General features: G+C 43.8%; 1 protein-coding gene across 3 annotated transcripts in view; it reads right to left on the bottom strand.

The window, feature by feature from the left end:
• LOC119177277 (nuclear receptor coactivator 5) overlaps positions 1-26,540 on the bottom strand; it is a 284,872-nt gene that overhangs the window by 25,168 nt on the left and 233,164 nt on the right. For 2 of the 3 annotated variants that reach the window (XR_012889295.1, XM_075884802.1), the window contains exon 13: positions 9,350-9,437. Coding sequence is in view for 1 of the 3 variants with exons in the window: in XM_075884802.1 (XP_075740917.1) it covers positions 9,350-9,437 (88 nt within the window). In the remaining 2 variants the exon portion in view is untranslated. Of the gene's footprint in view, positions 1-190; positions 539-9,349; positions 9,438-26,540 lie in introns of all 3 variants that reach the window. The other variant, XR_012889294.1, reaches the window with a different exon arrangement.

Here is a 26,540-nt window from a genome sequence, read left to right as displayed (position 1 = left end):
TTGTATCCTTTGACTTCCGCAGCCATTCCCACAGCGCAAGACACTGTATTCGCGGCCACGAATGCAGCATTACACACGTGCATCTCTGAAAACACTACCGTTTTCTGGCCATCTATATTTATTTTATGATGTGCCCAAGCTGCAGTTGGCAGAGTGACCGATTCAGAGTTTTTAAGGATATCACCAGTACCTGGGTCTGCATCTGGCTCGAACACGGCCTCGGTGCTGCAGTTGGCAGTGGTGGCACAGGAAACTGAGATCGCCTCGGCAATTCCAGAGAGGGCGGTATCAGAGCCTCGACTATCCAGCGATGAAGCAGGAGTTGAGCTTGATGAATCTCCACCACTGACACAGCGTTTCTTGGCGGGAAGGCAAACCCGGGCCGCAGGTGCTTTCCTTTTCTTCACAGTCTTAATTAGGTGGCTACTAGCGCAATAAAGCCGGGCAACGCTGTGCACGGCAACAGTGACGTAAGCTGGTCCAGTCGATCCGCTTCTAGAGGCGGGTAATTTGAAGTGCAATAACCCGATGCGGACCACTGAAACGTAAATTTATTTCAATATAGGCCTTTCCTTAGCATAAAAGTAACACTACGACGTTTCTGGACCACCATTTCAACAATCACCGTCGACTTAATAGTTGTTGCCTTTAGTGTCCCTTTAAATGATGGTCCAAAACTATGGCATGCTGTGGGATGAGTGTTAAACAGCACAGATTAACATTATTAGGTATTTTTAAACGCACATATATACCCAAAAAGTGGACAAGAGAATAACCACCACTGTCGCTCAATTGGTAGAGCACGGAACGCGCTATTCAAAGGTTAATATTTTGGTCCTGCTGGCAAGAAGATATGGTTTTGCCCTTTAATTTGTCCTAATTTATATCACACCATTTCAAATAACATCTCCTATATTTTCCTTGTTTTGATTGTTTGTTTGTTCTTATTAATATTGTACTTTATATAAAAAATAAGAAGGCATGGCCAGTTGTGTGTAGACAATAAGCACCATATGAGAATGGTCATTCGATCATGGTACGAACAATAGCCATACAAATATGGATGCCTGCCAGTGGGACACCTGTGAAGACTCCAGAGGCCACAGCATATACATCACTGTTCACTCTCTCTCTCTCACTTTTTCTCTGTATGTCTGTTTGTCTGTCTGTCTGTCTCTCTGTGTGTGTGTGTGTGTGTGTGTGTGTGTGTGTGTGTGTGTGTGTGTGTGTGTGTGTGTGTGTGTGTGTGTGTGTGTGTGTGTGTGTGTGTGTGTGTGTGTACACGAAAGTTTCTGAACAAAAGAATAGAAATGTTTTTGCACATTTATTTTATTTATTTTGAATACTGTAAGCCCATACAGGCTGTTACAGGGTGAGATTTTCACATAAATACAATACTACACTTAATATAGAACTTGAGAACATATACAGTGAAACCTTGGCGATAGTGCCGCGCGCTTGATCTGCCAGCGCAAAAGAGGCAGACGAAGTGGCAGTTCCCCTCGTGCCATTTGTTCTGTTTTTGGCTGCGCTGAGCCGACCGCTCTTCGGACTTTTGTGAGGACGCCTTAAAAACGTCTCCTGTCTCTTTAACGTGACATTTTAATGGTGGAGGTGCGGGGTAAATTGGCAGGAAAACCCTGCAGCCCAAGTCGGCGGTACTGGCAGTCTCGGTAGAGGTGACCCGCTTCACCGCAGTGGTAGCAAAGCGGTCGTCGGTCGGGCATGCGCCATATGTCGGATTTACGCATGACGGGTCGAGTGTCTGCAAAATAAGGGACCACCTGTGCGGACTGCAGTGTGGCGTACGGGGTTGCGGCTGGTAGTGGGACTGGTGCAGGTGCGTTGTGTTCGAACGTGTCGGTATAAGTGGTGCGCTGGAAACCACTCACTGGGGATGGTGTCGTGGACGACGGAACGGTGCGTCTCAATACGTCTGCGTAGGTCACCCCTAGAGGTTCACTTGAAGTTGCGAACGCCTGAAGTGGTGCAGCAACCTGCGTTGGTGTCTCGCGGCGAGGTGTGCCGAGCGCATGCTGAACTTCGTCACGTATGATGGTGGCGATGCAATTCGTGGAAGGCTGCTGCTGCGCCTGGTTCAGCTGTTGCAGCTGTTGTAGCTCGTCGCGAACAACCGAACGTATCAGCTCGCGAAGCGCTCCCACGTCGGTCGGGAACGAGCCTAGCCCGGTGGTATAGGTAGCATTCACTTGCCGATCGTACTGGTTCCGCTGCTGCAGCGCCTTTTCCATGGCGACGGCTTCAGTGAGGAACTCCGCGACCGTTCTAGGCGGACTACGAATGAGTCCAGCGAAGAGCTGCTCTTTCACACCTCGCATCAAATGTCGCAGCTTCTTGTCTTCCGGCATGGTTGGATCGGCGCGAGTGAACAGATGAACCATATCCTCCACGTATGTAGCCACACCTTCATTAGGCATCTGCATGCGGGACTGGAGGGCCCTTTCAGCGCGCTCTCGACGATCGAGACTCGAGTACGTTTCGCGGAGCCTGTGACAGAACTCATGCCACGACGTTAGGAGGCCCTTGCGGTTCTGGAACCATGTGCGAGCACCATCCAGAAGACTAAAGTACACATTCTTGAGCTTCGCTACTTCGTCCCACCCGTTGAAATCCGCTACGTACTCGTACTCAGCCAGCCAATCTTCCACATCTTCATAGAGGCCACCACGAAAGGGACTCGGAACACGTGGTTTTTGTAGCGTGTAATGAGTGGGTGCAGCTGCGGGTGCAGCGGTTGGAGCAGCGGCGGCTCCAGCGGTAGGGGAAGCGGTGACAGCAACAGTATTCTCCATACCAGTCGACGTACTTGTACTGTGAGGCACAAACTCGGGGGACAGTCCTCGAATCCTCCGACTGAAACGGTGTACCGGCGTAAGCTCTGGGTTTTGGGTCACGTTCCGGCTGCTAGAAGGAGTCTGTTGCATAGGTGAGGTTACCCAGCACCTCCACCATTAAAATGTCACGTTAAAGAGACAGGAGACGTTTTTAAGGCGTCCTCACAAAAGTCCGAAGAGCGGTCGGCTCAGCGCAGCCAAAAACAGAACAAATGGCACGAGGGGAACTGCCACTTCGTCTGCCTCTTTTGCGCTGGCAGATCAAGCGCGCGGCACTATCGCCAAGGTTTCACTGTATATGTTCTCAAGTTCTATATTAAGTGTAGTATTGTATTAAGTGTAGTATTGTATTGTAGTGCGCTGCAAAGGTCTCTCTGAGAAGCTTCTCAGTCGGTATTTTGGCCCGTACAAAGTGCTACGACAAGTGAGCGACGTCAATTACGAAGTCCTTCCGGACGGAAGCCAACCACCCCGACGCCGACAGCTACGACCCGAGATTGTGCACGTGGTGCGGTTAAAACCGTACCACACACTGTGACAATGTTTTTTTTTTACGATACACGCTTCGTTTAGCATCGAGGCGATGCTCTTCAGGGAGGAGGGGCAGTGCCGCGCGCTTGATCTGCCAGCGCAAAAGAGGCAGACGAAGTGGCAGTTCCCCTCGTGCCATTTGTTCTGTTTTTGGCTGCGCTGAGCCGACCGCTCTTCGGACTTTTGTGAGGACGCCTTAAAAACGTCTCCTGTCTCTTTAACGTGACAATATGTAACCAAAATTCTTCGTATCTGAAATTTCTATCCCCTGAAAATATGGAAAGGTAGCATGCAACAAAATATGCTGCTGTACATTTTCATTAATTTTTTTTTCGCTGCCACAGCAATGTCATGAAAAGCTCCGAGTGATATCCATGGAAGTTGCTAAACGTGAATGATCATAAGTGCACTCATAAATATAGGTCTCACATGCGTAATTGCTGAACCAGGTGTGTTTTCAACCTGTCAAAGTGACAGTTAAACCCTCTTATAAAAGACATGCACTGGGGAGCAATTCTTGTCTTTTATATTTTTATAAAAGGTGTATCTCACAGGCACGATAACAATATGCATTTTCTTATCAACCCCAATTTCAGTGTAGGCACACTGGTGTTTCTTATACCCATTTATCCCTTACATCAGTGTCTCTTGTAAAAAGGTTCGAATGTAGTGGCTCCTTCCTAATTTTAGTAAGCTTTTTCATACCACACTGGAGTACTACGGCGAAAGTGACTCAAAGAGTGCTTTGCACAGGATAGATGAAGGCTTGAAAATGTTAAAGCTACTGCTCTTCGTTGAACTGAGTAGACCACTTATAACAAAGTCACGGGAGTTGTTAAAAATCTGCACTATAAGTGGTGCCGTGTTATAACCAAAAACATTATTTTTTCGGCTTTTGCCGATGCCAAAAGGGCAACTCACCTTTCAAAAGCAATTTATTATACGTCCCACTCACAGACAGATTCAACACAATCACAACGCAGCAACAAGTTCCCAAGTCTGGCATCAATGGAAGAACGCCGTTATTTTTGTCTGGAGATGCTTGATAACAGCGCTTTGCTTGATTTCGTCCTCAACAAAGCTCAAGCACCGAACTGATTTCTCACTCTAATTGTTTTTCGCGCAGAATCCTTTCGCTTTTGTGAGGTATTCCAATGCATTTTTGCACAGGAAATCGGGTTCTGGCATTGGGTCAATTTGTCCACGTCATCTGGCTCATCGTCAATTGAAACCTTCGCATACCGCTGCAACGGTAGAGCCACCTAAGCTGGCTTTCTCGCAGGCAGGTAGCTATGACTTCCCGGCGCCCCCCGCCGCTGTGGTCTAGTGGCTAAGGTACTCGGCTGCTGACCCGCTGGTCGTGGGATCAAAGCCCGGCTGCGGCGGCTGCATTTCCGAAGGAGGCGGAAATGTTGTAGGCCCGTGTGCTCAGATTTGGGTGCACGTTAAAAAACCCTAGGTGGTCAAAATTTCCTGAGCCCTCCACTACGACGTTTCTTATAATCATATGGTGGTTTTGGGATGTTAAACCCCACATATCAATCAATCAATCTGACTTTCCGGCATCAACAAATTATTGGAAAGTGTCGGTAGCGGTTACGAACTTGCTTTCAACAAGGCTGGACCACATGTCAGCGTTGACAGTCTCATCGGCAACATTGTCACTCTGCTCATCGGGCCTCTCCATTGCACACGAAACCTGCCTTCTTGGTTTCACCGTGGTTTATTCAGACGAATTGGCATCGCGGTGCGCACGCTGGTGCTTGGGTTCTCGCGCGGGCAGCACCCGTTCATACGTTCGCAGTAGCGTACATTTGTATCAAACATCAAAAGTGAAAATCTGTTTGCAACAATCGTATTCCATTATATTGCAGGACAGTAGGCCTACACACCCTGAATTCGTATCATTCCAAAATTCGTATGAGCTATGATCGTATCACAGAGGTTTCACTGTAACACGTAACTGATGATAGTAGGAATCCTGAGGAAGTTTGGATTGAAGAGCATTATTTATTTTTTCTTTCATTCAAATGGAGAAGCTCAAATTCGAAGTTACATGAACTTTCAGTTTTCTATCAAAACTTTAAATACTGATACATCATAAAGACTTATCTTAAATACATGCTTCTGTGTAAAGCAGGCACACAAGGTCATTTAACCCTGAAATGCCCACAAACAGTTATGCCTTCAAAAAACTGCAAAAAAACACTGAGTATTTTTACTCTTCTTGTACAGTTTAGTTTTAAAAAAATATGAAATTTTATTTGAGGCAAACATTACTTAGTAATAAATGCAAATTATTAAGTATTATCATATAATATATAAATCACTGTACCTTCTTCATAACATGTAAAATCTGCAATAGCTGCTTATCATAACACCTATAGTAGCATTATTGAGGTATTGTATTCAATGTACCGAATACAATACAGTGAGCATTAAAGGGTTAGAAGGAGCACACAGTAACAAGACACAGAAAAATATAAGCCTATTTGTTAGCCTCACGTTTCAAATTACAGGGGCCCTGCAACACTTTTTGAGCATCGTCAGAAAACGCTGCCGATCGGTACTAGAGGCTCCCGACAACACACGAGCCAAATATTATAGCGCAGCACGTGGCGTGGAATTCACAATAATGATCAAAGTCAGCTGAAAATTGCTTTCTCTTCTCTCAACAAATGACGGAAGACGCTCGAAAATCACTCGTAGAAAGTCCACCTATCAGCCATTGGCAGATTTGAACATGGCGCGCTCGGTCGTTACAGAGATCGCGCGCGGGATTACATTAAAAAAGCAGCACATCATAAGAAAAAAAAGGAAAAATGTGCTCAATGTCACAAGGCACTGGTGACAAATTTTCTTTGCCCCTTCCATCCCTCTCTGCTTAGCTTCCAGTGCTTTCGTCGGGATGAGAGAATGCAATTGCAGCATGCTGCGAATCTTTGTAACTCCACTCACACTGGACGGATTCTTAAAATTTTTGCGACGTTGAATTCGTGAAGCAATAAGCTTTCCAATGAATTCATTCCGTGGTTACTTTAAAAAGTGTTTCAGGGCCCCTTTAGAGGCTCATTTTTCCCCATTACTAACAAAATTCATTTTTCCAACCCTCTCCAAGTCCAAATCATAGCGAAACTATTTCACAGTTTCTTGAACCGCTTTTTGAATTAATCAACAATTGGCCTGAGCATACAAGTTTACTGCCCAATGAACAGACTCGCACAAATATTTTACGAATTCGTCGAGAACAAGTAGAGTTACAGGGATTTTTCTTCCGCTTTAAAGCCGTCACTGAATACTTTTGAAGCAACTACAGTAAAACCTCGTTCATTCGAAGTCACTGGGGCCGCAAGAAAGCTTCGAAGTAGTCGGTGCTCGTTGTTTGCTGTGCCGGCTAGCTTGCGGCTCCAAAGGTTACGTTTTCCAGCAGTACCTGGTGTTTATTTTTGCCGCAAACATAAAGGAACTGTGGGCCTCGCTGCTACCAGCGGAAAAAAAAAAAAAAAAAAAAACGCGGTCATGATCGCCTGAAATATGCGCCTGCAGAAAACAAGACATCTTCACTGCAACACAGTAGTGACACGCGGGCAGCATGTCGCCTGCTCCTCGCTGCATTAGCACGTCATGATGTGACCATTCGTACATTCTTTCTATTATAATTATAAATTTAATAATTGCCAGTTTTGGCTGGAAAAAATGATCTGTGAAATTTTCAAACTTAGTTTTCGAAGTAGGTGTCGCTGCCAAGAACTCCGCCAGCACTGCAAAGACGCGAATTGCTGGAGCAACCAGCAATCGGAGGTTCGCATACATCGGGACTTCCGCTAAACTGTTCTTTATTAATTTTTTTACAATCCCAGAAAGAATGGGTAAACCATGACCCGCTGCGATAAGCTGCCCGCGTGTCATTGCTGTGTTGCAGTGAAGCAGGGCTCGTTTTCCTTAGGTGCACGCTTTAGCTGACCACGAGACCGTTTTTTTCTTTTATTTTTTTTAGCTATAAGTAGCAAGACTGGGTGCTTCAGCTGCCACTTAATAGTATCGATACATTGCATTGTCTTGTGGCAATTAATGGCCGTCGTTTCCGCGGCGAAATGGGGATCTGTAACTGGCACATGGCACACAAAGTTTTTGAATTAACCAGACTAGTGCTGGCCGCCGCTTCAAATTATCCACTCAAACTTACATTGGAAAATACGGGACCGCAGAAATCCTTCGAATTAAGCGGGACTTCGAAATAACCGAGTTTGAATCAACGAGGTTTTGCTGTATTTTTTATTTTTGTGGGCTGCATAGACTAAATGCTGAGGATAATTTTAGCATAGATCAAAGCACCGATAACAGTAGATTTAATATTTTAATCAAGCCATCAAGTCACAACACCAATGCTGACATCAATATGCAGCGACGGTCAGCAGAATTACTGCAGCCAAAAATGACAGGAAAGGGCACAACTGACAGGAAGATCACTACAGCGATAAAACAAGATAGAGACAACAGCTGCTATTTCACCTTTGGCTTCTTGCTAGCACAAGAGGGATGTCCACACAATACGCTTCTTTCACTTCCCCCCTCTGTTTGATTGGAGTATACCCAGAAGCTGCTTCGTTCCGCACATGCTATATGCTTTTGATTGTTGAAGCGGTTCAAGTATCCTTCCAGTTCGAGAGTGCGAGTTCGAGGAGTTAGCTGTAGTTTTCAGACTATCACAAACAGATATGCTTAGTTAAAGAAAGAAAGAAAGAAAGAAAGAAAGAAAGAAACAAACAAACAAAGAAAGAAAGAAAGAAAGAAAGAATGAAAGAAAAGAAACTGAACAAACTGAAAACAGGGTAGGGAAGCTGCCTGCTTCTGGCCTCCAAGCATAGAAAAATGAAAGCATAAGCACAGTCGGGTGTTACTTGTGGCTCACAGCACATCGGTGTTCACATGGCTCAATTTGTATGCACGATAGCTTACCACTGAATTATGTCAGTTTTGCAACAAAGATGCACGACAGATGTTTGAATGAGCAAAGGCAGCAGAGGCACCACTTTGTGCCCGACATGCACTTCCGCAACGCAAGTGACATGGTACACCTATATTTTGGAAATTGTCAAACATATTGCCCACCCGATTCGTCGTATGCCTCAAGACGCCTTGTCATTCTGGCAGATGAGACCCCAGAAATTATTACTACGTACTATGCACGAAGACACCATTTACGACACGCAGAGCCTGAAACGGTATAGCTGCATTGCCAGTGCCCTATATTACGAAAAGCATATTGACTGGGAAAAAAATCACTTCTGCATGTACTTTCACCAGTTCATGAAGAGCATCAAGAGGAATGGGCTTTCAGACTATACAGACAAGAAGTGTGAACAATGAAAATTCCATGCACATATCTTGGTGAGGCTGACATAACAAGGAAAAGCACATTGATGGAAAGAGGGCAATAGGGTTCTGCAGCAATATGAAAAAGATGCGTATTTTTGGTGCTAAACCAAGAATATTTTGAGCCAGATGTACCCCACTGCCATTTAAGCAGGTGAAATGAGAACTTGCCCACTTGGTACAAGATACATTTGAATGGGTGCAGTAAGATGCAGGGCGGTAAAATTGTAGCAAAAGGGTGAAAACGGCCCAGTTGAACAACCACTGCTTATGTGAAGGTTTATCAATTTACAGATAATCAAGAACAGCCTTTCAGACATAAATGAGCTGTCCCAAAGATTACTGCAAATAACATAAGGTACAAGACAATGCGCTGTGCTGCTGCTTTTCTTCACGTTATTCTTTGCCCAATCGTTACCACGCCAACTCTCATCGCTTTCCCTACATTTTCGTTCAAGACACCCAAAAATTTCTATGTGTCAAAGCATATGTTAAAAATCAGTTTTTAAAAAGCACCAAAAAACGCAAAACCCAGCTCCTCGTCACAAAGGGAAAGAACCCACACTGATAGGAATGTAAACACCTACCTCTTCATAAGTGGAGCTTGGAATTTCTGAAAATATAAGCTGCCCTGCCTTCCTGATGATCCATGGCGTCCCTGCCACCTCATAGCACCTGCAGCAATTACAAAAAACCACCTGAAAAGTTTTCTGGTCGAGCATTTTCATGAAACCACACATTTCACGTCCCCAATGCTTACACTAGTTCATAAAGCCAGATTGTCACAAATGTCGCCGCACGAGATACAGCAGACAATGCCAATGCCGAATTATGTAGCATCCATCTAGAGGCGTGCAAATATTCGAGTTTCAGATTGAAATCAATTAATTTGACAGGACAGGATATCTGAAACACAATGACGGCTAATAGCGCAACTTGGTTAGAGTGAGGTCGGGTGGCTAAATCTAATGCTAACATTGTTGCAGTAGGCCTTTGGTTAAAACTTTCACTGGCATACTATTTTAAAAGCAAATGCATGTTTATTTTAAAGGAGATTATATCATTTCCAGATGAGAAAAAAAAAACGAGAGAGAGACTGAGAAAATTGCCAAGCCCTTCACAACTCCACTTCGAAAATGAAGGCATGAACTTCCAGCATAGTTCAACCATGTATGCCGAAAACACCATAACATCCCGGCAAGAAAGACTAAAGCTAGCTCATGTTGTTGAATAGCAGTCACTCGCCACATTCAATAAAAAATTTTTTATTTGATATTATAAGCAACTATTCGGCACTATTAGATTCAAATCAATTTGAGATAAAATTTCACTATTCGCACCAAAAGAACTTTTACAAAAAAAAAAAGCGCGAATGCTTTATAGACAATTTGGGAAACACTAAAAAATGTCAACATGTAGTCATGAAAACCATGCCACTAGAAACACCCGGTGGACTGCATTGCTGATTTTCCAGCAAGGCACAGGTCGTCCACAACTAAGGCGAACACCTAATTAGTATTCAAGACCTCATAAAAGCTGATTGTTAGACAACATTATAAGACACCACATAACGGATTTTTCCCTTATGAAGCAGAACACGTACTACTAGTTTGAATGTCTCGAACTCTATTTAGTTGTTGAACAAAGCTGTGGTCTACCTGTTTACAACAGCTGGGAAAAGTACGAGTATTTACACGTGAACTGCACTCCAACTGAAATTCCTTGAGGGCATCCAAGTGTACATCTGAATTTTTCATTTCAATTAATAATTATGCACTTAGTGAGTAACATTATCTTGATTTCATTTTACAATATTAGGTAGCACTTCTAGACACTTTCACATCCCAGACTGCTATTCTTTGCTGCATGTCTGAAGTAAGGTGGCTTTGTATAATCAGATTATAACAAGGTTTGATCAACTGTTCTCTTCGGCCACCTGCTGGAGAATTTTAGGCGCTACACATTCTTTAAACAGTTAGCAACAACTTCACCAACTTATGAACAGCTTATATAAAACGAAATAAAGTAAGTGGTATTCCAGTATGCAAAGTGCATATAAATATGCGTGAACCTTAACAAGAACACATCGTGGACATTACGCCACTATACCAGGTGCCTGGGAGACACACCTTCCTTGGTACAAATGATCACAAGTTAGCCAATTAATTTACCTCTGCTTTGCTGTCTAAATTTCCAATGAAAGTATGTAAAGTGCACTCGCACAACACTTCTTGAAAGATAATCGCAAGTTAACCAGTTACACAACCTGTCTTGGCCATAGAAAAAACGGTACATACAGAACCAAAGCGTGCCTTTAACACTGTGGTTAGAAGTACACTAATAACTTCATTCTTTCTAATCTTTCTAATACATAAAAAAGCTAAATATTTCATTTTCTAAAGCACTTCAATTTAAAACAACACAAATTTCACCAGCTACCTGCTGAGGTTAAATTGTATATATTTACAGCTCCTTCCCCAAATTTCACACACGTAAGACTGTAGAATGTTTCCCATATTTTTTCAGAGGCAAAAGAGTGCAAGTGTCTTTAGGCAAGTGCTTCTGACCAATTGTGCCGCATGCGAACAGCTGAAAGCCACCAACAAGGCACACTGGGCTTTTCATGGGATTCCGACAGGGAAATATCCACAGGTTAAGATGGCCCTTTTTGATTTTGTCAAGGATCTCCTTGACAAAATAGTGTCATGCTTTGTGTTGAACCTGTGATTTTATCATTAAAAGAAGTCTTGATTAGTAAAGCCGCCGATTTTTTTAAGCTGAACGTGCGAGCTTTGGCCGCCGAGTTACAAGTGCCTGTTCCGGGCGTCCTGGTGTCAGGTTCAAGGAACAGCAGAAGACAGTTGCACAAAACTCTTCATCACAAGCATGCACATATTCTCATTCATTTTGCCACCTGCCCCATTAAACGCCACTTATTGTCTATGCGGTCGACGAGGTTAAAAAAAGGGGGGGTATTAAGATCCCAATTTCCGGCCACTTCATTTCCTTTTTCGTTTTGCACACTTTCGTGGAAAAATTTTTACCACGCAATTCTCTTGCAACTCCCCAACTTTTCAGCAGTTTTCAAAAAAAAAAAAAAAAGTGGGAGAATTATGAGTAAATATAATATTTTAAACAATGTGGAAAATCTGTCAAGCAATAAAATAAGCAAAAATCTACATTGCATTGCCGTATTCTCACCAAAAAATAAAAGTGTCAAAACCCCCCCAGCAAAATTACTAAAAAATACACTAGCAAATGCAATGTGCACTAAAACATGCCAAAACTATGGCGATAGAATCACGGTTGCTATAAATTACGGTGCAATATGAATTGGTGATACTCCTAGTCTGAAATACAGTGAATTCAATGCGCTAAGGTTAAGTTGGTGAAAATGTTTTTGTATGACCGGTCGTTGGGCATGTTTGTGTGATCCACGCAGTTATAGATCATATTGTCATGGGGTCGCGATATGAACTAAGGGAGCAGACTGCAGATAGAAGATGAAACTGTTGATTTAGCCTGTGGCTGGTAAACTGAACGTCAGATTACAGCGATACACACTGGCACTGATAGTGGTGAACAAAGCGCTGGCTGTCGATCAACTGACAAGTGGCGAAGTGAGTCAGCATTTATACATGAACCGTCGAATATTCAAGCCTTATTACTTGCCGCCACGCAAGCTCTAGAATAATCGTGAACCTTCTCGAACAATGACAGCTAAAGCAACAGGACAGCCAACAATGCAGCCATTGCAGGATAACAGTCAACGTCTTAAAAAGTCCATGCACAGACAGCTATAGTGCACCGGCTGTAATCTCTCACTGCTTAAGTGGACTGGCCCCATGCTTGGCATGCAAGCACAGAAGGAAAGAAGTATAAAGAGCATAACATCTGCCAGCCAGCTGCTGATAGTCCGTCAATTTCCCTTGGGTCGATGCAAGCATATGCTGTGACACACGCAGCCTCCTCGCAGCCAACATTGGAGGTCATATGATTATTATGGTGAAAGGTGAGAGGGGAAGGAATGGGTGAATGCAGATCTCTATTCTGGAACCCAACAGCAGTGGCTATGCCAACTTTTCTTGTGAATGAGTGCACAGGAAGACCTTAACATATCTTGCAGATAATCTGCAGCTTAAAGTCTGGGACTGATATGCACTTTCTAACCTTGCGCATATCACAAATCTTCACCTTGACCCCTACAACCAAAATGTTAACAGCTGTTTTGGTATACTGCATAGATTATTACACCAGTTCCAACCAGAAAGTTATATAATAACAATTTATTCATGAATGTAGAAACATTCCCAGTGGTGGTCCAGCCAGTTTAGGATTTAGAGCATGTTTTAGAGAAATGTGTTTTGAAGTATAATAGGAGCAGACAAAATGAAGTTTGAGATCATGTGGAGTAGTATGACAGGATGTCTAACGTTTTGGTGCTAATTCTTAATAGTGTGCAAAAGGAAATGACATACTAATGTAAGCAAGCAGACAAGACCATCAGCCACATAGCAGACATCAATCAGGCTCCTCACATGGAAGAATGGCACATGCTGGCTTAACTACAATATACTAAAGGCACACTGAAGTGAAGCGATAGTAACGCTGACAGCATGGAACATGCCGTTCCAGTGACAAAGAGTCAAACCAACACTTGAAACACGAAAATCCAGCCAACCAAAACACCAGCTACCTACAGAATTTTCAAAATATAGGAAAAAGAAAAGTCGTTAAGAACTGCAACCTCTTGTTTGCGATTGTCTGCTTGCACGGTAAATTTCGAAATTTCATCAAGCACCTAAGTGATTACAGATGACTTCCCATCATGCTCTATAATTGCCTTCCAATTCCCACTGTATCATATTTCAGGGGTGGAACTGGGCTTCAGTCTTTAGGAGCAGCTCAGGGAGCAGGAATAATGCGTTTTGGAGTAGATTTCTAGGGTCCAAACATCGATGTTAATTAAAATTTTTGTGTTCTAGTAAGCACAAAAAATTTCTGTGGTTTTCCAAACTAAGCATTCAATCAGCAATGCTGATGAAGCGACGAGTGACAATTTATATATATATATATATATATATATATATTCAAAGAGATCAAAAATTTTTGCAGGTCCGGTGCACATATAGTCAAGAAATAAAGAAGCACACTCGAGAAAATTGGATACTCTACATTTCGGCCGTGGCATCTTGATGAAGGTCGTGCCACGGCTGATGAAGGCCGTGCCACGGCCGAAACAGTGTAAAAAAGTATCCAATTTTCGTAAGTGTGCTCCTTTATTTTATATATATATATATATATATATTGTGAGCGCTGACTATGAACTTCATCTTCATCTGTATGACAAAAACCATTGTAGTGATCATCCTCGTATGTCACGCGGGCTGGGTCTCTTTGGCTCGTGCACCTGGTCTCATAAGTGGTGGAGCGTGCTTTGGTTCCCACGTCCTCCTGCTCTACCCGTCACCCCTGGAGCTCCGGTCTGGTCGACGGTTGTGCCCTCAAGCAACAGCGATGGCAGAACCCAACGCGTCCGCTGCTGCAACCGCTTCTATGCCCGTCCACTCCCTTTGAATTTGTGGGCATAGACTTACATGGACCTCTTCCGCTTACGCCAGCCGGTCATCATTGGATTGTTACTGCTGTGGACCACCTTACTCGCTACGCGGAGACGGCAGCTCTTCCATCCGGTGCAACCTCTGAAGTTGCCGATTTTTTTCATCGCGCCATTATTTTACGACATGGCGCACCGCGTGTGTTTCTTAGTGACCATGGCAAGACATTTCTTTAACACGTCCTTGTTGAAGTCCTCCATGCCTCTAACACCATCCACAGGACCACATCAGCGTATCACCCAGAAACTAATGGTCTGACTGAGCGTTTTCAACGAACTTTGTCCGTCATGATCTCCATGTACGTTCAACCGGATCACAAAAACTCGGACACTATACTTCCTTTCGTCACGTTCGCACATAATACTGCCATACAGCGTACGACGAATTACGGCCCCTTTTTTCTCGTTTATGGCCGTGTACCGACTTTTGTTCTGAACACCACCTTTTTATCCACATCTTCCGTTCCATCTTCATCTCTCCCGGAAGAGTTCGCCGCTTGCGTCGCCCGCTGCCGTAAAATCGCCCGCGCCAACACTGCTACCATTCAGGAGAAGAGAAAAATCGACATTGATGCAAAGCGTCGAGTTGTTCTGTTCCGCCCAGGCGATGAAGTCCTTTTGTGGACACCTGTTCGTGCACCTGGGCTATGCGAAAAATTCCTTCACCGATATCTTGGTCTATACACCGTTCTGGAACAAACATTCGAAGTCAACTGTCGCGCTGCTCCTGTCAACGCGGCTCCTGATCGTCGTCACCGTCACACCGAGATCGTCCACGTCTCTCGACTCAAACCCTATATTCGGCATTCCAACCCTTTCTAACTTGCTGCCCTCTTTCGCGAAGGGGGGAAAATAGTGTGAGCGCTGACTATGTACTTCATCTGTATGACAAAAACCATTGTAGTGATCATCATCGTACGTCACGCGGGCTGGGTCTCTTTGGCTCGTGCACCTGGATTAAAGATATAACCTGGTTACTGCCGTACTGGACGTGGTCTCATAAAATATATATATATAACGAACGCGTTATTCGAACGAGCATCGAACACATTATTCGAAGGTCGTAGGTTCGATTCCTGCTCACGGCTGGTTATTTTTTGATCCACTTTTCTTTCTTCTTATTTACATTCCATTGGTTCTAATAACTTCCCCTGTACATTCCTTGGCATTACTGTCTGTTAGATCTCATTATTATTGTGTTAAAACACGGAAAAACGAGCCCTTTTTAGGTATACACTTCTTTCCCTTATTTTCATATATATATATATATATATATATATATATATATATATATATATATATATATATATATATATATATATATATATATATATATATATATATATATATATATATATATGACAAAGAAGTGTGTAGTTCTTTGCCTTATCAACACAAGAACCGAACCTGCGACCTTCGAATGACGCGTTCGATGCTCTACCATTGAGCTACCACGACGGCTATCGTTCCAGCCACTTTATTGGGTATATATGTGAATTTATTTACAATACTGCTACTCTCTTTTGAGAGCGTGGCAGTTGGGCAGCACAGTGATTTTTCACACAAAAAAATTACGAAAAAAAACAGTAAAAGCAAACACTTACAAGCATAACAAGAGAATATGAATATCGTCAATACAATAAAAGAATGGAGGAGTTGAATATAATAGTAATTGACAAAATATGACCACAAAATATATTGCAAGTTCTAAATATTATGCAATGCTGTCATCAAAATCAATGCAAAAAAGAGGAAATGCATGGTGCTAAATGAAGGCTGGATGGATGTAATTACGATAATTTAGTATCGAGTTAAAATATATTAAAAACTTTGATTTGTAATCACTGAGAGCTTGTTTGAAAATGTCTAAATGATTGTTAAGTGCAGGTGTGAACAAATAAGGAAGAATGGAACTTGTGTCGCGTTAGCGCTACCATGGCCCTTCATACATGGGTCCTGTTATGCGCGCGCAGTTTTTCTATTTGTGACAAAAATTCAGATAGTGATTCTGTATTGGTGATAGCAGCATCAGGTTGATTCGATTCTGCTATTGCGAGCGGGAAGAATGAAACCTAAATGCGTCGTTTTTGTATACTTATTTTGTCAATGTGAGCGCATGCTTATTGCGTGTTTGTCCAGCCTGGGAACGTGACACGTATTTGGATGTATCTATCCTGTAGTTATTTTTGAGCAGCTGGAACAGAAATTTTATGCGAGCATGTTTCGCTCTTGTGGGCAGTGTTTGTAAGCCGGACTGAATAAAAAGATATGTTGGCGAATATAAGCTTCTGTATTTGTTGTGGATGAACCTAACAGCCTTCTTTTGTATTGCCTCTAATTTGCCTATGTTAGTCTGCGTATGCGGAAACCACACCGTATTAGCGTATTCGAGAACTGGCCTCACAAATGATGTGCAAGCAAACAGCTTTGTTGGTGTTGTTGAGAGCGCTAGACTTCGTTAAAAAAAATAGTTTGCGTAGTACCTTCAAAGTAATATTATCTATGTGCTTGTCCCATTTAATATCAGAATTTAGTGTAACTCCTAGATATTTATGTTCCACAACTTTAATAAGTAGAGTGCCGTTAATGGTGTATCTGTAGTTGGATGGTTTTGTTTTCCTACTTACAGTCAATATCCCTAATTTTTGTATGTTTATTTTATCTGCCAATTAGAGCCCCAATCATTTTGGACAACTAAAGAATCATTAAGCTTAATATGATTGTTTTAAATATTAATTTCTTTATGACTGACACAGTCGTCCGCAAATAATTTTATATTGCAAGCAACGTTATCAGTAATATCATTAATGTAGATTAGGAAGAGCAGAGGCCCAAGCACAGAGCCTTGAGGTACTCCGGCTGTCACTGCAAATGTGTTAGAAAGTGTTTGTTCGTAAAGTAGAAATTGTGATCGGCTAAATAGGAAACCCTTTATCCAGGCAGACATTTCTTTATTCCAAAAACAGTTTCGATTTTAGCTATTAGTTTGCTGTGACATACACAGTCAAATGCCTTAGACAGGTCGAGTAAAATTAAATCAGTTTGGCCACGGTTGTTAACTGTAGCAACAAGATGGTGAACTAGTTCAGTAATCTGGGTAACTGTCGACAAGCCACATCTAAAGCCATGTTGGTTGGGAGAGAAAAAATTAATGTGCTCTAAGAATAATGTCATGTGTTTTAGGATTATGTGTTCAAGGAGTTTACATTAAGTGTTGGTCAATGAGATAGGTCTGAAATTCGAGGGTAACGATGCGTTGCCTCCTTTGTGTATTGGTATCACTTTTGCCACTTTCCAATCGTTAGAAAGTTGTAAAGTCTTCAGTGATTTTTGGAAAATGATACCTAGATATTGACTACACCGTTTTGCATATTTCTTTAGGAAACATTTAGGTATACCGTCGAGGCCACTACAATTTTTGGGGTCGAGTTTTATCAGCAGGTTGAAAATACCAGCATCAACGATATCTATTTCCTAGATTTTTATGCCATGTTGCTGAATAATTGGTGCAATATCGTTATCATCTACAGTAAACACTGATTGAAAAATATCGTATGTGTTGGCCTTAACAGTTTTTTCTTCAGGGAGGAGGTGTGATGTTGTTTTCTTGGTGTGAAAGTGATTCCAGAAGCTGCGAGGATTATTGATAAGAAAAGTAGGTAGCGTTATTGTATAAACCGGACTATAATAGGTCTTGTGGGAATATAGGTCGACCCCCCAAGTTCAGGTTACCGAAAAAAAAAAAGGAAAACAAGCCTAAATTGCCGAACGACATTTATTTGCGAATTGGGCGCACCGCACCTCGATTGTCTGAGCTCCCCTCAACCACCATCGCAACTGTTCCTATTCGTCAGACGAAGCACCAATGTCTTCTGAAGACAAGAGTTTGTCCCTGCCCACCTACCACAGTGCATTGTCTTCTATGCCATACAGCGAGTTGCTGATGGAACATTTCTTAAAAGCATTTTCCACCATGGAATCTGGCAAGGAACGCCAGGTGGAAAGCACCCAGCCAAAAACAGTCCCAAGCGGAGCCCTTTGTAGGCGGTCTGTCGGTGTCTTAGGATTGTCCCCGGACATCCACTTTAGGTACTCCAGCCGCACTCAATCCTTGAACGGCTTGTTTAGCACAACAACGATTAGGTGGAGGGTGGACGTCATACCACCTGATATCTCGGCGAGGTTCGTTTTTCTATCGCCCAGAGCGCGCTTCACAGCGTCGGTTAGGTGACCACAAAACGCATCTAACACCAGCATGCTGCAAAGACGCAGCAGTGCACCTGGCTGACGATTCCAGACTACTCCTATAAATTCGAGCATCATGGCCTCGTCCATGTATCCCTTTTTGTTGACACAAACGACAACACCGGGCCGGAACATTTCCTTCGGCATTGTCTTACGTTTGAAAATGATGAAGGGCGAAGCTTTCTACCACCTGCCATGCGTGCCAGCATGACGGTGAAGTGCAAGTGCTCGTTGACAGTGGACAACAGCTTGATATCCTCGGTGCCACGCCGCATGATCATGGTCGATTAAGGCACGTCAAACCGCACGGGGGTCTCATCGGCATTGTCAATCTGCCCCATCATGTAGTTGTTCTGCTCCCGAAGCCGGTTCACGAAGCCCTGAAAGTTTATAAGCTTGTCCTCGAACTTGTCTGAAAACTTCTGACAGATAAATGTGTGCCACCGGAAAGAAAATCCTTAAGCGTCTCATGAATCAATGCACCCAAGAGTTTGGTGCACAAAACTCCTCTCGTGAGCCAAGCTTCTCGAGCGAGTTCCAAAGCTTTCTTGCGAATAGTATCCACGGTCACTGGCAGCAAGCACGTATGAACTTCCCACACAAAGTTCCCTAGCGTATTCTCCAGCAGCAGATGAACCGCACTTCGCCCACGAAATGACATTTTCCAAGGATTGCACATCTGTAGCTTCCCTTTCTGCACCCTCCAATAGCCCACGCTTTTTTCCGATACACCAAAGCGGCGCTGAGCAGCCATATTCCCATTTGCTTCTGCGAACTCAGCAACCTCCAGTTCAAACGCAGCCAAGTACTGCCTTCTCGTTCCGCTACTCATATTCAGTGAACGAACAAAAGACCACTAAAAATGAAACGCAATGTCAAGTGGAGCGAGAACTTAAAACAGATCGGAGGCAAATCACGAACACAAAAAAAGAGACAAGAGAGAAAAAAGAACAACGTACTATTGGATTTGAATGCGAACATGGCCGTGTCCAGCTTCTCATGCACATGCAAGCCACATGTTGCCAGACAGCGGTGCACTGTCAGCTAGACACCGCTATATAAGACGAGGGGCGACTTTAGGTCGTTGTTTTATTGAAAATATCTCGACTTATATTCCAGTTTATATTCCACCATAATGCTTCATAAAGAAAGCAACAGAATACAATTTAAGAAGGGTGTAAGGCAGGGAGACACAATCTCCCCAACGCTATTTACCGCGTGCTGCAGGAACAGGAAGTTTTCAGAAGCCTAGAATGGGAATAGAATGGGAACAGTTAGGGATAAGAGTTAATGAAGAGTACCTTAATAATCTGCGCTTTGCCAATGACATAGCATTGCTGAGTAACATTGCTGAGTAACTCAGCGGACGAATTGCAACTCATGATTACGGAGTTAGACAAGGAGAGCAGAAAGGTGGGTCTTAAAATTAATCTGCAGAAAACTAAAGTAATGTACAACAACCTTGGAAAAGAGCAACGCTTAGAGATAGGTAATAGTGCACTTCAAGTTGTAAAAGACTATGTCTACTTAGGCCAGGTAATAACTGCGGAGCCGAACAACGAGATTGAAGTAACTAGAAGAATAAGAATGGGGCGGAGCACATTTGGCAAGAACTCTAAACAATGACAGGTAGATTGCCACTATCCCTCAAGAGGAAGGTATATAACAGCTGTATCCTGCCGGTACTTAGCTACGGAGCAGAAGCCTGGAGACTTACAAAGAGGGTTCAGCTTAAATTGAGGACGACGCAGCAAGCAATGGAAAGAAAAATGGTAGGTGTAACCTTAAGAGACAAGAAGAGAGCAGAGTGTATTAGGGAACAAAAGGGGGTTAAGGATATCATAGCTGAAATTAAGAAGAGAAAATGGACTTGGGGCGGGCATCTAGTGCGTAGACAGAATAACCGCTGGTCATTAAGGGTAACTGACTGGATTCCCAGAGAAGGCAAGCGGGTTAGGGATAGACAGAAGGTTAGGTGGGCAGATGAGATTAAGGAGTTGGCGGGTATAAATTGGCAGCAGCAAGAACAGGACCAGGTTCACTGGCAGAACATGGGAGAGGCCTTTGTCCTGCAGTGGACGTAGTCAGGCTGATGATGATGATGATAATATTCCGGTTTATACGGTACGTCAAAATAACTCTGTTTAGCAAGCTTAGCTTTAAGCTTGAATTCCGCGATGGCATCTGGCAGCTTCTGAATTCTTGATTCTCCCCAGCTTTTCGTTTTTATTGCTCTGCGTAACCTTTTCAAATGTCGCTGCGCCTGAATGACGTCGCGCGTGATCCAAGGATTATTTTTTGGTGGGCGCTTGATCTTTGTTGGTACGTAATGAGTGATATAAAAAAGTACAACAGATTTGAAAAGAAGCCAAAGGTAATCGACATCTATTGAGGCATTCGAACCCATTTCTCAGAAATTCTGATTGATTGATATGTGGGGTTTAACGTCCCAAAACCACCATTTGATTATGAGAGACGCCGTAGTGGAGGGCTCCGGAAATTTTGACCACCTGGGGTTCTTTAACGTGCACCCAAATCTGAGCACACGGGCCTACAACATTTCCGCCTCCATCGGAAAAGCAGCCGCCGCAGCCGGGATTCGAACCCGCGACCTGCGGGTCAGCAGCCGAGTACCTTAGCCACTAGACCACCGCGGCGGGGCTTCTGAGAAATTCTGAAATTCATGAGCTGAGTGAGTTTGTATGCTATCGTCATAAGCTTTTTCGAAGTCTGTTACAACAGATGCAGAAAAATGTGTGGTTATGATATTTCCAAGCAGGATGACGCACACCGGTACGTCGTGGTCAGATATTCCACTGGCTACATAGACTTTTATGCGGTTTATGTCGAAGTGGTTGCTGAGAAATATGAGATCAAGTACGTTCTGAGTTACCCCGAGCGAGCGGGTAAGGTGCGAAACAACCTGATGAAGATTGAAGGTGAGCATGAGATCAAACAGTATGTCCGCAGCTGATGACAAATAGTGCATACTATCTCAGTTAATGTCTGATAGATTAAAATCACCTATGAGTACAACACGTGAACCAGATGCATGACTTTGCATGTAATCATAATGCAACGGGTATGAGCCAAAGAGGAGAAGAGGAGGAACACGTGAACTGGTGCAGATACCGACGCCATTACTATCGAACCATCAACTTCGCCTCGCTAATAAACACCCTTCGACTTTAACCATAACAGTTTTGTGGTGGAGATGCGGGGTACTAGCACAAGACGACGAAGCCACTGCCGCTAGGTCTTCGCCGAAGCTGACACCTCGCGCGACTGCCTCCAACACTACCGGAACTCGCAATGTCGAACAACGGTGACCTACAGTCATCTTTAACTCCTCCGGCGCGGACACCCGGTGCCTGGATGCGTCAATTGAAGCCACGCCCTTTCTCAGGAAAATTCGGCGAGGACGTGGAAGAATGGCTGACACACTACAAACACGTGAGGAAGTGCAACGGCTGGGATGCTATGGCTCAGCTAGAGTATGTTGCTCTCTTCCTGACAGACACTGCTCTTGTGTGGTTCGAGAACCGCAAAGAGTCGCTAACAACCTAAGATCACTTCGCTATCCAACTCACAGAGTGCTTTGGGGATTCCACTGCGAAAAGAAAGCAAGCCGAGCAGACATTATATCAGCGTGCTCAAGTGCCAGGTGAGACTTGTACCACGTACATTGAGACGATCCTCAAGCTGTGTAAGATGGCGAATCCTCGTACGTCCGATGAGGACAAAGTCAGGCATCTTCTGAAAGGTATTGCCGAAGACGTGTATACCTACTTGATTGGCAAGGAGAGCCTCAATTCGGTAGCTGACGTGATCCATCATTGCCGCACGTTTGAGACCTTGAAGCTACACCGTATCACGCCAAAGTTCGGCAGGTTGGCAAATGTTGCAACGGTTGCAAGCATTGAGGACAGCTGCAGTATCCATTGGGACCTTGCTACCACTGTGAGGCAAATCGTCCGTGAGGAACTTGAGCGACACAGCAAATTGATAAACGCTGCGAAGGCTGAGCAGCTTGGTTGCGTTTTTAATCAACCTCACGAAGCTGCACCGGTGGTTTTTTCGCTGTCAGCCATGCCAGGCATTGCAGACAGTCGGACTGATCCTCTACAACAGCACCACCATTTGTTTCCTGACGACGTGACGCATGACCAACGCACTTATCGGGGTACGACGACGAATCGGCACTTGGAAGATCGTATTTACTACTTGCAGCGTCCGAGGGCGGCTTATCCCGAAGTCTACAACGTCGGCCACCTTTCACCTGTTTGCTACAGCTGCGGTGCGACAGGACACATCTCTCGTTTTTGTTGCCGTCGCCGCCAGACGAGGTACGACCACCGACTTGGCATAACTTTGAAGGCATCAACGATGATCATTGGCCAGCAGAACATTGCGTAACGAACGCTATAGGCTCGCCACCCAGGAATTCCTTTCGCCATTTTAACAGGAGGAGTGACTCACCAGCATCAGACCACAGCCTGACGCTACCAACCAGTCGCTCACGTCATTCAACATCCCCACGGCGACGTTCTACACCATCGCCTCCATCGGGAAACTAGCAGGCGCGGCCGATGAAGGTAAGGTCGCTGGCCGGTCTCCGTCTCTGCTAACTGCTCCTCTTCTCCTCTCTCGTCTCACAACCGTTGCAATAAATTGCACTGATAGAATCATCTCCCGAATTGAGCCTTCGATAAACACAACCTGCACATATGTTAGTACCATCACAAAGTAGCTTACAAAAATCTACTTTGGCATTTTGCACCTCCGGAAGGGCCACAAAAGAAAGTTTTTTTTTTAAACAGTAGTGCCACCCCACCACCACATGTGAGGCGTTCTTTCCGGATAACAGAATAATTTGGCGGTGCAAACTCATGATCTAAAATTTTGGGCATGAGCCACGTTTCAGTGACTGCTGCTATGCGGGGTTCATGATCTAAGATCACATTTTCAGGTTCTTCAGGCTTATTATATTCACACTTCTAGCATTCACCATGAGCTGTGTTAGCCCGCCAATTTTGCAGCGCGACGGGTAGCAGCTTCCTTTTTTGTTTGGTTGCCGGGTATGTTTGTCGCCTTCGCTGTAGGCGCAGTTTCTAAGCCAGCTTCCAAGTGTGCTTTTTTCAACGGAATCTTATCATTGTTTTCGTTGCTCCAAACATAGATGTGATTATTTATATACAGCTGGTCAAAAACTAAGGACACCTTATCTTTATTTTCGGTTTCGGTTTGCCTTCGCACTCTGCCAAAGTTTCCTTCGAATGTCACGTACTGGTCTCAAAAAATCTTCTGCGATAGATAGGCCTGTATTTCGAAGTTTATATCCCCATTTTAGTATTGAAGATTTGTCTCTTGAGTCTAGGAGCTTGAAAATTACCGGCCTAGTTTGTTCAAATCAGCTCTACCAATGCGATGTATGCGTTCGACTGCTACAGGTTTTAATTCTAGTGTGTCTTCAATTACCTTTTTGTTCACTGCACGCTCAACAGTCAAGGGTGTCTGTCCTTCTACCTCCGGAAAGCTATATATTATTAGGTTATCTCGCCTGCTACGATTCTCTAGATCATCAATTTTTTCTCGCATAGATCTGATTACAATTTTCATGCTTGCTATTTGTTCCTGAAAAGAATCCAATTTTTCCTCTAGGTTTGTGAGCAAGTCTAGTTTCTTGTCAATCTCGGTTAGGCGGTTTTCCTTTATCTCTTTTATATCCGCGGCTAGTTCCTTTAATTGTTGACTGATTTCGGGGGCTGGATTTGTCTCAACATCTTCCGCGACAAATAATAGTTTAAGTATTGGTACAGCATGGTCAATCACAATAGCATATAGCCGTTGGCACGGCAGCACAAACAAGAAAAGGTCGTTTGAACGGATACACTTTCCATATCGCTTTCTCACCTGCAAGATGAAGACGAACGGATTGTTAGGCGACTGCATTCCGCGAGTGCTGCCGTGCCTAATGGAGCCGTCTTGAGTGAAACGGTTATTTACCAGCTGGGTTGAGTTGTGATGCTGAGCGCAGGCAATGCGCACAGGTTATGCAACCAGAGTCCGCGCAGGTAGATGACGAGCGATACAGCACGGTATCCCATAACCTGATCGGCCCGGAACCCTGTGCACGGATAACGGTGACATTGACGCCACTGGTTGCATCGATTTTTTTCTAGTGGCTCGAGACCCGGACCGGCGTGAAACATGCCCGAGAACGAGCTGTAAGATGAAGATGAATGGTTGTTAGGTGACTGCATTCTATGGGTGCTGCCGTGCCCAATGGACCCGTCTCGAGTGACATGGTTATTTACAGCTGGGTTGAGTGGTGGCGCTGAGCGCAGGCGATGCACACAGGTTATGCGACCAGAGTCCGCGCAGGTAGATGACGAGCGATACAGCATGGTATCCCGTAACTTGACCGGCCCAGAACCCTGTGCATGAATAACGGTGACATTGATGCTGCTGGTTGCTCCGATTTTTCCGGGTGGCTCGAGACCTGGACCAGTGTGAAGCAGCAGTCCGAGAACGAGCTGTAAAATGAAGACGAACGGATTGTTAGGTGACTGCATTCCGAGAGTGCTGCCGTGCCGAAATGTGCGAGTGTTAGTCAGCGCCACCAGTAGCCATGGCGGCGAGCGTGGCAGACTCTTTATGAGCCTGTGTGGCGTCACATAGCACGTGAACTTATCACCAGCTGGCAGATGACCCATAGTTCCTCGTATGCAACCCAAAGGCACGAAGTCTGCCAGTACGAGACCCTCGTAATGAATAAGAGAAAGACGTGTATACCGTAGTCAAGGGCTCATTTTTCTGTGTTTTGACACAATATCAATGAGACCTAAAAGACAATAATGTGATGAAAGTATGGGGGAAGTTATTAGACCGAATTGTAATGTAATTGTGAAGAAAGAAAAGTGGGTGAAAAGATAACTTGACATGGGCAGGAACCGAACCTGCAACCTTCGAATAACGCATAATCAGTGTTAATCAAAGGTCGAAAGTTCGGTTTCTTACAACATCAAAGATGAAAGCGCAGCAACTCAAAGACAACACAAAAGCGACGCATTGGAATAGACCTCAGAAAAATTAAAAACCTTTATGTTAAAATGTTGCACTGTTAAAAAACACTGCATCCAACATGAACAGCAACTTAACACTAGAGACAAGCTAATAACAGTTATCTACATTTTATTTATTTATTTTATTTATTTATTTATTCAATACTGTAGACTCGAGGTCCAAGCAGGGTGGTAATACACATACAAATAAAATAATTGCGAAACGAAACAATAAAGGCCAAAGAAGGTTGTTTGGTAGGTTAGTTGATTCATCACATGTATTAGTAAGACAGTTCCATTCACATATGGTTCTTGGAAAGTAAGAATACTTCAGTAGGTCTGTGCGAGCAAAATATGGGATCAAGGCCTTTGGGTGGTGGTGTCGGGTGGGCCGGCTACTAAGGAGTGTCAAATACGGGGATGGGTCTAGAGCTATTTTTTTGTTCAAAAGTTGATCAAGGAATTCTAATCTAGCTTTTTGTCTTCGCATCTGCAGTAAGGGAATGTTGTTGGCTAACATTAAATCTGAGGGTGAGTCTAACTTGGAGTACCTGTTGAATATAAATCTAACAGCTTTTCTTTGAATACGCTCAAGAGTGTATATATTATGTTTTGTATGAGGATCCCATACTATGCTCGCGTACTCTAGTTTTGGCCGCACAAGGGCTGTGTAACAAAGTAGTTAAACATTTGTGGGAGCACTTTGAAGTTTATGTTTAAAAAGACATAGTTTACGAAAGGCAGATGAACAAACATTGTCAATATGGAGATTCCAAGATAAGTTGGAAGTGAGTGTCACACCAAGGTATTTGTAGGAGTTTACTTGTTGCAGTGGTGAACCTGATAAGACTA

The sequence above is a fragment of the Rhipicephalus microplus genome, unplaced genomic scaffold (genome assembly GCF_043290135.1).
Source record: "Rhipicephalus microplus isolate Deutch F79 unplaced genomic scaffold, USDA_Rmic scaffold_48, whole genome shotgun sequence".
In the NCBI taxonomy this organism is placed as follows: Eukaryota; Metazoa; Arthropoda; class Arachnida; order Ixodida; family Ixodidae; genus Rhipicephalus; species Rhipicephalus microplus.
Note: the sequence above shows the minus strand (reverse complement) of the source record. Positions and strands in the feature narration are given on the sequence as shown.